Genomic DNA, 14,753 nt, shown 5'->3' on the forward strand with positions numbered 1-14,753 from the left:
TACAACCTTTACACCTACTATGATATCCTGTAGTTCCAGCTACTTTATATCTGGAATTCGTTGCCAGAGAATGTGGTAAAGGCGGTTAGCTTAGCAGAGTTTAAAAAAGGTTTGGACGGTTTCCTAAAGGAAAAGTCCATAGACCGTTATTAAATGGACTTGGGAAAAATCCACTATTTCTGGGATAAGCAGTATAAAATGTTTTTTGCCAGGTATTTGTGACCTGGATTGGCCACTGTTGGAAACAGGATGCTGGGCTCGATGGACCTTTGGTCTTTCCCAGTATGGCAATACTTATGTACTTATGTACTAGTGGTTGCCAGCTTCTCTCCTAAATTTAACCCCTTGTATATGCAAAGCATGGTAACTCTAAATTGCTCATGCAAAGTTAAAATTGGCCAGTGTTTGGATACAATTTGTTGTATAGCCCGTGAAGCTGAAACATAAGGTAAAACACGTGTTATTTTATTTTTCTCTGTGTTAGGATTAGATTGAAACAACCATGATCTATGGACATTATCCCCAGGATTCTATATAGTGCGCTTAGATTTAGGCACCAAAATCAGCATGGACACTTTAACACCGCGTGTAACTTCATTGGCTTAACAAGCTAATGAGCACTGATAACAGCACTTAACAAGCAATAATGAGCATTAATTGGCACCGATTAGAATTTAGGCGCACAATTCGCTAAGTATATTCTGTAATGATGTGTGCCGACCTTCTAAGGCGCAGGGCAAAAAGGGGCATGGTTATGGGCAAGGAAATGGGCGTTTCATGGGTGTTCCAAAATTTAGGCACCTAGTTATAGATTATGGCCCAGTGTGCCTAAGTCTACACACTGAGATTTACACCAGGTTTTCGTTGGCGTTAATGGATGCATGCAGATATCAGCGCTGAAATATCAACTAACATATTCTATAATCAGCTCCTAAATCTAGGCTCCACTTAACACAAGACTATCTCTACTTCAGGAAGCAGGAGAAAACTTGGCTCTTCAACCAGACCTTTAATGCAAGAAGTAACTAACTCGTTAGTCTCACTCACACACACAAAGAGTGACTCAGGCTGCACATATTGCAGAAGGAAATATTTATCCACTCCTACCCTAGCTGAGATAATATTTAACCATCTCTCTGACCTCATGTGCAACTTTTTTTAAATCAATCACCTTACTTTCTAACTCCTCTTACTCTCTTGCCTATCTATATGTTCCATCTTTGCTAATACTCTTCACTATCAATTAAAATATTCTATTACGTATTGTGTTGACATTGTAAGTAGTATACTATTCCTTATTCTATTTCCCAGCTGGGATTTGAGTATTGCTCTCCCAGCAAATATCTAAATTACTACTTTTATCCAATTGGACCTCAATGCTCCCAAGCTTGACTGGTCTCCAAGAGATCACACTTTGCTCAATATTTAAATGAGCGCCAACGCTATTATTGGAACTAATCTTATCATTGCTCCATTTTATTTATTGTACTGTTATTTGAATATTTTTACTGTGTAATTGTCTATTGCTCATGTTTGATTTATTCTTACTGTATACCATCTTGAGTGAATTCCTTCAAAAAGGTGGTAAATAAATCCTAATAAATATAAATAAATAAAAAAACATGTATTATTTTATTTGAAGAATATGGTAGTAACTAGATTTATGAGTTGTAACTAGATTGAAATCAGGATTCTCAAAATAATAGGCTGCATATTCATTAGAGATAGTCTGAAAACCTGACTGGCTGGTGGTCCCCCAGGTCAGGTTTGAGAACCACTGGTCTAAGATTTGGTTGGGAAAGGGAAATTGGATTTAACTAATTGTCTAAGACTACATAGTTACTCTTATCTACATGGGTCTTGCTTATTCCATACCTTTAGGAAAGCAGGTGATTTATTTTTAAGAGCAATGGCTATCATCACCTGGATGCTATGCTGCACAGAGGGAAGCAGCAGTAAAAGAGGGTGGTGTTGACATCCCTGTACTGTATCTCATTAAAGCTATACAAGAGACTAGAAGTGATCCAGGGGAAACAACAATGGTATTTGATCTGCACCAGAGGAGACGAAGACTTGAATACATATATCCTAGAGGAGAGGAGGGTCAGAAGAAATGATGTAGACATTCAAATACTTGAAATGTATTAATTCACAAAAATGAACCATTTCCAAAGAAGGGACAGCTGTAAAAACAGGGGACATGATATGGAGCTGCAAGGAGGCAGACTGAAAAGCAATCGCCCCATAAAATCACAGGTCAGGAATCTTGGGATACTCCTAAACTCATCACTCACTCTGATCCCGTAAATTCAAACAACCTTCAGAAATTGTCTTTATCAGCTACGTCAACTATGAAATCTCTCTCCAAATACTGAAAAGATGAATCTGACTAAAGCGGTCCATGCTATTACATTACGACTAGACTACCGTAATGCCCTGTATGCTGGCCAAATTAAAAAGAGTTTGTATCATCTCCAACTAATTCAGAATGCTGTATTACGACTGATAGAAGGCTGCGAGCGGCGTGACCACATCGCACCCTTCCTGCAAAAGCTACACTGGTTACCAGTATCTTACAGGGCTAAATTTAAAATTCTATGGGGTCCTTTTACCCAGCTGCGGGAAAATGAGCCCTGCGTTCATGTTGTGGTCACAAGGGGACAGGCAGAGAGTGGTCGTTGGAGACAGGAGTTTTGGTTTCAGCTGAAACTGCACTGATATTTTCAGCCAAAACTGAAGCATTGCCAAACTCAAAATCAGATTTTGGACCTGTTTCAGGCCCAAAGCTAAAACTGAAATTCAGTTGGCCTCTAATACCCGCTGCTGAGTACAGAAAGAGATTCCTAGAATAGAATATTGCAGAAAACACAGTAACACGGTACATGATGGGAAATGTAGAACAAAATAGGCCATCTAGTCTGCCTGCCACCCCCCCACCCAACTCCCACCACACGAGTGCTGCCTCCCAATACCCAAAGGCCCTCCCTGAGCTTAACTTTAGAAGCCCTGGTGGTGTATTGGCCTCTTTGGGGCAGTGGTGATCCCCAGTTGCTCCTGCTGATGCTGGCTCCACCCTCAAAATGGCTGCCGACACTGCAGCAGGAGGCCATGGCAGCCATTTTGAGATTGCAGCCGACATAAGCAGAAGGGAGGGCGGAACTTGTGGTCAGGTGAACTAGACGGCCTAGGGGGAAGCACTCTCTGCTCGGGGAGGGGGCTACAGTTTCAGTTTTGGTTTCAGCCAAAACCAAGCAGCAAATGCAGCAGATTTGGTTTCAGCTGAAATTGAGAGCCCCAGTTTCGGTCACCCTCCTCTAGTGAGTATGAATGATAAGTATCTTCCAGAAATATTAACATCTTTCCAGCAGCCCGGTTACATTAACTCACTGTTAAGGATATGCCTCATTTCCATCTCCCTTTTTTATTTCATGCCAAAACCAACGGGCTTTAAAATATGATTACCACACATGAATATGTAGTCTGACAAGACCACATCCCCAGCAGCAAGGTTGTCCTGGAGAATTGTATACAACATAATAGACATTTATGTGTGCAACAGAGTTGAACCATCAATTTGACCCTCTTGCCAAACATAGAGATTGCATATGACTGCCATACTAACATCCCAATTTTATGCAACTCGAAAGTTGAGAAGCTATGAGAGAGCAGCACAGTAATGACCAGCTCTGCTCAGGTTCACAGTGTTATGCAGAAAGCACAACTAGACAGAGTGAGAACTTAGTATAACCCTACAAACATGACATTATTGAAGACCGTGTTTTACAAATATCACTAGAGCCACTAAGTACATTTCACACATTGATGGACCAGCCAAGAGACTCATTCAAAGGATGTAGAGAGCACCAGAGCAACATGTAAACTTACCAAGATGGTCTTCTTTGTTCTCCACCGTTTCGTTGACCCTCCTAGCAACTCGAGCTACTGCTTCGGCCATCTTTTTGTGCATGCAAGCACCACACCAATATTTCCAGAAGAGCCCAAGCCCCCAGTAAATTCTGACCAAACAAAGACAAAAAGATGTTAGGAAGAGCTGCACTGCCCTGGAAAGGTGAAATGATGAAACTGATAGCTTCTTAAACATCAACAACTAGGGTGCAGCAGGACATCAAGAGGGTAACTCTGAAAAGGTCATCAAAATTTAGGTGCTAGGATGCCTGCACACTAAGCACGAATTCTATATTGACAATTACACAGGTAATGGCCGTTATAGAATACTAGTGTAAGTCAGTGGCGTACCTATCCTCGTTGCCACCTAGGCCTCCCCCTGTGTGGAACACCCCTCCTCCAAGAAAGGGGGTGCGCTGAGCACTCGTGCGGCTGCCAGCTCTGCCATTCTCCCACCCCCTCTGACGTTAACTTCCTGTTCTGACAGCATTCTAGAATCTGAGGGGTCCATTTACTAAGTGTCGGTAAACTAAATGCAGGCTTACCGCTTGCTATTCCAGAACTACTGCAGGAGCCCGGCGGTAGTTCCCACTCCCTGCATGCACCATTTCCGGCACTACAAAAATAGTTTCTAGTTTTGTAGCGCCGGTGCTTACCTGGTGGTAATCGGGCTAGCACAGGCCCCCTTTACCGCAGCTTAGTAAAAGGACCCCTTAGCGAGTAAGTGATGGCCACGCCCCTGACCCATCCATGCCACCTCTGCAGTTACACACTATCCCCCACATTATGTACAGGTCACCCAGACCCGCACATAAACAATTCAATTAAGCACTAAATATCAATTATTGGTGTGAATAACCACTTAATTGGCAGTAATTAGTAGTTATCAGGGCCGGCTCAAGGGATAGTGGTGCCTTGAGCCAACTTGCTTTGGCAGCACCCCTCCAATCACATCACTTCTGGCATCCCTTCCCTCCCCATGATAGGTGAGGAAGCAATGCTGGACCTGCAGAAAGGATTGAGGGAAAAAAGAAGAGGAGAGACCAGAACGGGGGGGGGGGGGGGGGGGGGGGGGAGGGGGAAGAAAAGGCTTACTTTGTAGACCAGGTGAGGTCAGTGGCTAAGTATTTTGGCACCCTTAACCGCCAGCGCCCTGGGCCATAGCCTCACCTGGTCCAATGGTTAAGCTAGCCCTGGTAGTTATGAATGGATCTGCCCTACACCCTATTCTATAACATGCTTGCCTAAATGTCATAGTGCACAACTCAAAAGGGGGCATGGGTGGGTCAGGGGCGTTCCTGGATTTGCACGCCTAACTGCCATCAGCTTTTGGCAGGCATAAGTGCTCGTGCCCAAAGTCAGATGCGAGGAGCACACCAAGCTAGTATTCTGTAAAGGGCGCTTAGCACAAATGGAGTGGCTAGTGGTTAGGGTGGTGGACTTTGGTCCTGGGGAACTGAGGAACTGAGTTTGATTCCCACTTCAGGCACAGGCAGCTCCTTGTGACTCTGGGCAAGTCACTTAACCCTCCATTGCCCCATGTAAGCTGCATTGAGCCTGCCATGAGTGGGAAAGCGCGAGGTACAAATGTAACAAAAAAAATCATAAGGGCGCCTAATTTTGGGGCACCATTCACTGAATCTGGCCCTATACCTTTTGCGCATTGAAGCCCCGATACTCAAAAGTAAACACTGGTGCTACAGGCCATTAGTGCCATACTAGCACCTGCCTTTACCTGCACAGGATGTTCAGAGGCCCGGAGCGCGCAGAGGCCTGGAGCCCAGAACAAAAATAAGTGTGCAGACGAACAACGCAAGTAGCATGCTAATGTAGTCAAGCTCATGTTAATGAGGTCATTTTGTATTCCTCCTCAATGCTCAGAAAAGAGCTCCTGAACAAAACTGCCTTACTGCTGCAAAAAATAATGCAAGGTCACAGCAGGCGTTAGGCTGTTGGAAGAGAGAATTTCTCATGATTCTCACGCCTCTCTCATGAATCTTTCTGCGAAATCTGCCGGCTCTGATTGCTTTTGGAAGCAGAAGGAAGTCCATGCAAGCCCTTAAGCACTAGTTGTGAGAAACAGCAGACCCAATCGAAAGTACACATTGGCGTCTGTTTCCTTTGTCTAAATGTAAAGCATCCACTCTAAAAAAAATGTAAAACACCCAAACTGAAATGCACATTGCATCTAAATATAAGCGTTCAAGCTAAAAAAAAAAATGTAAAATACTTATATTTAGGCCGCAGAAAACAGATGCCAATGTGTGCTTCACGTCTGGGTTTTACCAGGTGCATGCGCACAAGAGCCAAGATGACCACGGAACTCTTCTGGGCACGCGCAGGCACAATCCTCCTGCGCCAAAGCACAATCCTCCCACCGAACTCCCTAATACTCAATGTTAAGAGTGTGCGTGCCTATATTTGCATCTCATTAGCATTGAGCATTAGGGCATTCTTCTTTTGCGATGATCCAGTGGTATTTTTACGGCACTATTCAGAATAGTGCCGGAGTTTTGAGCATTGAGGCCTAAGTTTCTAGAACAGCAACTAAGTGCAATCACATGTGTAACTGCAAATTTAATGCCAATTATCAGCATTTATTGGTTATTAGTGCCAATTAGAGCCTATTTCGCCAACTACTACTACTAAACATTTCTAGAGCGCTGTACAGTTTAACAAGGAAGGACAGACACTGCTCAAAGGAGCTTATGCATATTACTTGCACTATTCTATAACTGGCATGCGCAATTTTGCATGCTAATCCCTAGATTATATATATGACAATTAAAGTTGTGTGTGCAAATTTAGCAGTGTGGCAAAATTGCATGCGCAACTTAATTGTTTAACAAGCAAATTGGCACCGATAATTGGCCTATAACGAGCAATTATTGGCACTAATTGATATTAGAATTTACACATGCAACTTTCTAAGCATATTCTGTAAAGTGGTGCGCATAAATTCTAATGCATGGATCTCAAAAGGGGGTTTGGCCATGGGGGGATGGGCGGGTTGTGGGCATTCTAGAAACTATGAGCACTGTTATAAAACATGCCCGATCCTTGCTTAACCAGGTTTTAGTTGGCATAAATGGTCAGGCCTAAATTTAGTCACGGATCTGGGTACTGCACATATTCTATAAACCACGTCTAACGTTAGGCACAGGTTATAGAACAGTACTAAGCACATTTTTTCCGTGCTGAATTTTTTTGGCGCCATATATAGACTCTAGACCTAAGTGCAAAAATGTGCATGCAAGGTTATAGAATGAGGGAGTTTATGTATTCAAGCTGCAGAACACACCAGAGAACCAAACTTTGTTAAAAAGAGTTAACCACCCTAAAGGAAGTGAGAGCATCAGTCTTTTAAACTTATCTATGCTAACATGCAGAATGACCCATAACGCAAATATTTCTTGCTTAAACAGCATACTAAAATGTCAATAATATTAAGGCCCTCATCTAAAGCATTAACAATATGAACATGTGCAAGTGGGAGGTTATGTGCTTTGCTCAAGATTGTTCAGAGAGATGGAGAAGACCGACTAGGAACCTGTATATTTTTCAGTTCATCACTGCTCTACTGGGTAACCAGAACCCCCCCCCCCCCCCCCCAAACAATTGCCTTGAAATGATCAACCCATGCAAAGTTTTACAATTATAACTCAAGTTTTCTTATACTGGCTTTAAAGGCCTTTTTATTTTTCACATAGTGACTCAGCAGCACCCGGTGCAACTATTTATACCCGACAGTGCGGAGCAGTGTAGCACTTCAGCACAGAGTGGATGGCAGCTCATCAGAAACCTAAGCCTGCAGTGCCATAACTCTCCCTCAGTAGCTGGATACAACAGCTGTTCTAGCATACACTGTGTAGTGCAGGTAAGCACCCATGATAATTAAGACTATACATAAGACCTTGGGTTGGGTTTATATAAACACACCATGAAATTATCACCGATCTAATTAAAAGGATTTTTTTTTTTAAAGCACCACGGCCACACACAGTACCGACACACCCCCATTTGAAATGTTGCAGAGTGGCCAGTGAAGACTAGTTTCCAGTTGCATAAGCTAGTTATCATGCCCCATTTCCAGTGAGCCATCTCCCTTCTAGGAAGCGTACTGTACACCCTCCCTGGCTTCATTCAATCAGTTTGCTTCACTTTTTCTGAATTATTAAAAAAAATATTAAGATCATGAACAAAGAGCCATTAATGTATTAATGCCACTGTAAAATGCACTGGAGAGAATACATTCTGCATATTCAGCTGTCTAACCAAATTGTATTTTATTGTCTAGGGCAGATTCCCCTGGGTTGGCGTAAGGGAAGCGCCGATCTAGAAAACCTAGATCCAAACAGCAGTGAAACTCTGCCCATTATCTGCCCCCTGTGGAGACCTGGTGATGCCGGGGGTATAAGTGCAGTAAGGCACCTCCCTCCAACCACACCTGTCAGCTACTTTCCGTTTCAAGCGCCCCCCACTCTTCCACACCTTCCTTCTTTTTTTCTCACCCCCCCCCCCCCCCAAAGCAGTCGTGTACACTCACCCTCCGCTCCGATAGCAATGAGGGAGAAACAGCAACAGATGAAAAAGTACCCCCCCATCATTTCGCCTCCCCTTTCCCGCCCACTGCTTTTTTGGCCAATGAAAAGCTTAGAAACGGCTCTATCCCTGCCCCGGTCACCGGGTAGGCGGAGCTAGAAGGGCAACAAAGAAAGAGCAAGTCATCCCTTCCTTTCCCCTCCTCTTCATCACCCACTCCTCTATCGACCAATGAGAAGCTTGGAAACGGCTATCTCCCCGCCCCGGTCGCCGGGTGGGCGGAGCTTAAAGAGAACACCCCACCCACTTTGCTAGAAAGAGGCAAGATTGAAAGAAGGTTTGGCTGGATTGCTGCTGTGCGGTCCTGGCTGGCAGCGGTGACAAGTTTAAACAGATGTAGTGGATACACAAACTTGGTACCAGCAACACAAAGCTGGGCGACTGGCCGATAAATAAATAAACTCAGCTTAGACACAGCACGCGAAGAGGACTGTTCCATTGATTAAATTATAGATTTTTAAAAAAATATTATATGTACTCCCTTTCGTAAGTTAACATTTATTTAAAAATTGAGCAGTAACTCCCTTAAAATATTGAAAGACGGAAGAATGTGGAAAATGAGCTTTTCTCTTCTAGTTCGATGTGTTGGAGGGTGGTAGAAAAAGATCATAGAAGGCTATTTATTTATTTATTAGATGGTAGGTGCTAAGAATGGGCAGCCTCAAAAATGTCTTTCCTTTTGTTTCTATAAACAAATTCCAGGAGCTGTAGAGGACAATAATACATATATATATGACAAATGCAAATATCCTCACTAAATTCTGGATTCACTGTAGTGATGTTTATAACCATGTCTAAAATGTTACAGATCAATGGAGGAAAAGCCTCAACAGACTCCTTTATCTTGGTCTCAATGGCCTTCAACTGTACGGAGCTCTTGCTATCATCAGCACAAAAACCTCCATTAATCTTTATAGTCTTTTTAAATTTTTAGGTTTTGCAAAATAGAGAAACTTATGCAGCGGCACAGGCATTTCTTACTTCCCACGGCCGACAATGGCCAAGGTTTCAAATACTTCTTCAGGGTCCGTGGTCTGTACGACTGTCTCACTTCACTGCTGCAGTTTGTTTCTGTGTCCTTTTGTTTCCCCATTTGGTTTGCAGCATTGTGCGTTTTGTTTTGGTTAGTCTTTATTTTCCTTTTGAGGGCAATATCCATAAGAGTGCACCATCTTTGCAAATAGTATGCACCAGGGGCGTATCTGAACTGCGGCGGTAGGGGGGGCCAGGGCCAGAGTGAGGGGGCACATTATAGCCCCCCCCCCCCGCCGCCGCCGCCGCCGCCATTGCCGATCCCCCTCCCCCCAGCTGCTACCATTTCCAACCCTCCCCCTCCGTTGCTTGCCTACCTTCGCTGGCGGGGGACCCCAACCCCCGCCAGCCGAGGTCCGCGTCCTCCTGCCGCTGCCTCTGCCGGCTGCCTTTGGTCCTTTCATTTGTCCATTGAAGCTGGCGCCGACGAAAGTTTCTTTTGACTCTGACGTCGCTGCACGTTGTACGTGCAGGACGTCAGACTCAGAAACATTTTCTGAGCCTGACGTCCTGCACGTACAACGTGCAGCGACGTCAGACTCAAAAGAAACTTTCGTCGGCGCCAGCTTCAATGGACAAATGAAAGGACCAAAGGCAGCCGGCAGCGGCAGGAGGACGCGGACCTCGGCTGGCGGGGGTTGGGGTCCCCCGCCAGCGAAGGTAGGCGAGCAACGGAGGGGGAGGGTTGGCAGCGGTAGGGGGGTCCAGGGCGAAATCTGCGGGGGCCCAGGCCCCTGAGGCCCCACGCAGATACGCCCCTGGTATGCACTGTTATCAGCAAACGAAAAACACAAAGGGCTAGATTCTATATATGGTGTCTTTCAAAATTGGCATGGAATAAATTTCCACCTAAGCATATTCTGTAAGCACTGCTTATATTTAGGTGTGGTATATAGAATACACTTAGTTGATATCACAATGCTTGAAACATGGCGTAAAGATCAGAGCATAGATTTAGGCGTAAAGGGGCATATTCTATAAAAATGCGTGTAAATTTTGGAACACCCATGAAACACCCATGACCACTCCCCTTTTGACTCTGTACATTAGAATTTAGGTGCTGTGCATTACAGAATATGCTTAGTGAGTTATAAGCATAAATTCTAATTATTGCTGATTAGTGCATGTTAAGTGCTGTTAAAAACGCTGATTGGCTTGTTAAGCCAATTAAGTTACATATGTTGTTAAAGAATATGCTTGGATCAGAGGCATAGCTAAGTGGGGCGCAGGGGGAGCAGTTGCTCCCCCAAACAGATTTTTAAAGAAAATGGCACCTATGTGCCATAGGTTAAGCCTCCCCAGCCCCTGAAGGAAACGTGAGTTTAGCTTAGCTTAGTTTCCCTGCCCTGCCCCTCACTCCCTGGATCACGCTGCTAGCTATGACCCTGCAAGGGGCTTCATTGTAATTGCAGCCAGATAGGGGAGGCACGAGGCAGCGGCGTGATCCAGTACGTGAGGGGCAGGGGGCAGAGAAGGGAAGCTAAGCTCATGGTTCTTCTAGGCCTCACCTAGAAGGCAGTTGCTGGGAGGAGGTGTCTGTGAGAAACCAAGAAAGGGCAGAAAGAGAGCGAGATGGGGCCAATGGTGGGTTGAGAGGAAGAGAGATGGGCCGAATGGGAAAAAAGAGAGAGATAGGAGTGTTGGGGGAGAGACAAGCAAAGATGGATGGATAGGAGGAGGAGAGAAAGACAGGGTAAAACTGGATGCTGAGGGATGAGAGAAGGGTGATATGATGGAGACTAGAAAGAAGTGATGGTGAGGGGGAGAAAGAGACAGTGGGGTGCTGTTGGATGAGGGGATGAGAGAGAGAAGAGGTTCTGGATGGCTGAGAGAGATTGGGGAGTCCTACATGAGAGACAGAGACAATGGTGGGGTGAGGGAAAGAGAGATTGGACAGTGTTGCGTGATGAACAAGGAAAAAAGAGAAAGACAGGAGTACTGGGGGAGAAGACAGGCAATGCTGGATAGAAGGGAGGAGGAGGAGAGAAAGGGTAAAGCTGATTCCTAAATGGCTGAGAGAGGATGGCAGTTGGAGAGAGAGAGGAGATAAATTAAAAGGCAGCAAAGCTGAAACCTGGTGGCCATTTGGCAACCTATTAAAAACACTGGTAGTTATAGTCAACTCATTTTATGGTTACCAGTATAAGAGGAAGGGGATGGGTCTCTGCAGAGGTTGAATGAGGGTGAAAATGGAGTTTTAAAGATGATGAAACAGAAGCAATAGGACATGGGGTATAAGGTAAGAGATGGAAGGTTGGCCTGGAGACAAGGTAAGGAAGGAAAGACAGGGATGGAGTTGGGGCTGGTGAGAGTGAGGGGCAGTGGAGGGTAGATGAGGGCTAAAAGGGTAAGTACAGGAGATGGGAATTGGGCAGTAAGAAAGTGGATGAAAGATGAGGGGAATAGGAGACTGAGAAAGGAGAGATACAGAGGGGAAAAGGGAGTGCACCAAGACAATTGATAAAAATCACCACAAACCTGAACCCAAGGAAGAAACACCAACTAATACAAATAGGATACACCAACGCCAGATCTATAATCAGAAAAAACACATCGTTAACCGACTGGGTATCGGCAGATCACCTTGACCTCCTCATCAATGAAACCTGGATATATGACTCTAAAGACCCAATAATCCTAGAGCTCTGTCCACCAGGGTACAAAATTACTCATTGGACAAGAGAAGGAAAAAGAGGTGGAGGTATAGCTATAATCTATAAATCCCAGTTTACAATCACAACTACAGCCGAATCGATCCTCCCCCAACTCGAAATAGCCTCAGAGTTACACACCCAAATTTGCACGATCAATTAAGCATAATCCTATTCTACAGACCCCCGGCTAAGTGGCAAGAAGCACAAATACACTTTACGGACTTCATATCCAATACTTGTTTATCATCCCAGAACATCATCATAGCAGGAGACATTAACCGCCACCTTGAAGACACCGGCTCAAATAACGTACACGAATGCAAGGAATTCCTTAAACTCTGGGAGTTCCACTGGCCTAAAATGCAGCCCACCCACAAACATGGACACACACTGGACATCATAACTCACAAATTTTCATCTGACGCGAACCTCACATTCAAGGACACAAATAGGCATATTTTCAGAGCACTTTGGGAGGCTAAGTTCCATAGGTTTCTATGGAACTTTGGGAGGCTAAGTGCTTTGAAAATGAGCTTGAAAATGGACTATCACACCATGGTCAGATCACTACAAAGCAAACACTTCCCTCCTCTGGAAAACAAAAGAGAAACAACACAAACAGGAAAAAAGAACCTACACAACAAGAGGAAAAATAGACCTTACAACATTTTGGCAACAAATATACACCGCCGAATGGATAACAACCACAGAATTACCCCAATTCTTACAAGAATGGGATAATAGATGCAGAACAGTCCTAGACAATATAGCCCCGCTCCAAACCAGAACCTCGCATAGGATCAACTCAATCCCATGGTTCAATGAAGAACTGAAAGAACTAAAAACACAGGTCAGAAGACTGGAAAGAGCATGGAGCAAAAAAAAAAAGATGAACACACTCTTAGAGAATGGAAACAGTTGCAAAGGAAATACAAATACAGCATTAGACATACCAAAAGAACATATTACAAAATCATAATAGGACCAGATTACAAGGACACACACAAACTCTTTTCAATTGTTAACAATCTCCTAAACACCACACAGGTCACCACGAACAACATGGACACCCCTTCGGCAGACAACCTAGCGGAGTATTTCAATGAAAAAATCATAAAGCTCCGATGCATGATACCAAGTAACACCATTGAATACTCAAGCATCCTTGAATGCCTAGAGCCAACACCCGGGGAATACCCAGCTGACCGAATATGGTCTAATTTTGACTTAATTTCAGTAGATGAACTCTCACAGTGGCTCAAAAAATATGCCAAATCTCAGTGCAAACTTGACGTTTGCCCTACCAGCCTATTAAGAGCTGCACTCAAACAATTCAAAAAAGACCTCACGAACCAAATAAACTACAGACTCCTACATGGTATCTTCCCTACGGAAAATGGAAACATATTACTCACTCTGCTGCCAAAAGATGCCAAGAAAAGCTCAATGGACTTAACCAACTACCGACCAGTCGCCTCTATCTCACTCACTACAAAGTTGATGGAAGGCATAGTGACGAAGCAACTCACGGACTATTTGACCAAACACTCAATCCTACACGAGTCACAGTCAGGATTCTGATCAAATCATAGCACCGAAACCGTACTTGTATCTGCAATGAACGCCTTCAAAAAAGCAACTGCAACCGGCAAGAACATACTCATACTACAATTTGACATGTCCAGTGCCTTTGACATGGTGGATCATGGAATACTAATACACATACTAGAATACTTTGGAATCGGAGGCCCAGTTCTCAAATGGTTCAAAGGATTCCTCACCACTAGATCCTACCAAGTTATAATGAAGACTGCCAGATCACCGCCTTGGACATTGGAATGTGGAGTACCTCAAGGCTCCCCCCTTTCACCCACAATCTTCAACCTAATGATGATACCACGAGCCAAACTCTTGGCCAATCAAAACCTTAACCCATACATATATGCTGACGACGTCACAATCTACATCCCGTTTAAGAGTGACTTAAACGAAATAAACAACGAGATCAGCCAGAGCTTCCAGATCATGCACTCATGGGCGGACTTATTCCGGTTAAAGCTCAATGCAGAAAAAACCTGATGCCTAGTTCTCACCTCCCAATACAACACAAACAACTACTCCACCATAACCACACCTCACTGCACACTTCCTATCTCAGAAAACCTGAAAATTCTTGGAGTCACCATTGATCGAAATCTCACACTCGATACCCACTTGAAGAACATAACGAAAAAAATGTTCCGATCGATGTGGAAACTCAAAAGAATTAAACCTTTCTTCCCAAGAAACGTCTTTCGCACCCTGGTTCAGTCGCTAGTAATAAGCCACCTGGACTACTGCAACACTCTGTATGTAGGCTGTAAAGAACAGACCATCAAAATACTTCAAACAATCCAAAACACGGCAGCCAGACTCATCTTTGGAAAGCCTAAATTTGAAAGTGCGAAGCCCCTAAGAGAGAAACTACATTGGCTTCCGCTCAAGGAACACATTGAATTCAAGATCTGCACAACCGTGCACAAAATCACGCAGACGCCCCACTATACATGCTAAACCTAG

General features: G+C 44.2%; 1 protein-coding gene across 1 annotated transcript in view; it reads right to left on the reverse strand.

Annotated features, from left to right (window-relative positions):
• Nucleotides 1–8,498, reverse strand: part of LRRC20 (leucine rich repeat containing 20) — a 295,773-nt gene extending 287,275 nt beyond the window's left edge. The window contains exons 1-2 of the mRNA XM_030203505.1: nucleotides 8,453–8,498; nucleotides 3,886–4,016 (exon numbers count right to left, since the gene is read on the reverse strand). Of these exons, the coding sequence (XP_030059365.1) occupies nucleotides 3,886–3,967 (82 nt within the window). The 5' untranslated portion in view covers nucleotides 3,968–4,016; nucleotides 8,453–8,498. The remainder of the gene's footprint in view (nucleotides 1–3,885; nucleotides 4,017–8,452) is intronic.
• Between the last annotated feature and the right edge of the window lie 6,255 nt (nucleotides 8,499–14,753).

This window comes from Microcaecilia unicolor, chromosome 5 (assembly GCF_901765095.1).
Source record: "Microcaecilia unicolor chromosome 5, aMicUni1.1, whole genome shotgun sequence".
In the NCBI taxonomy this organism is placed as follows: Eukaryota; Metazoa; Chordata; class Amphibia; order Gymnophiona; family Siphonopidae; genus Microcaecilia; species Microcaecilia unicolor.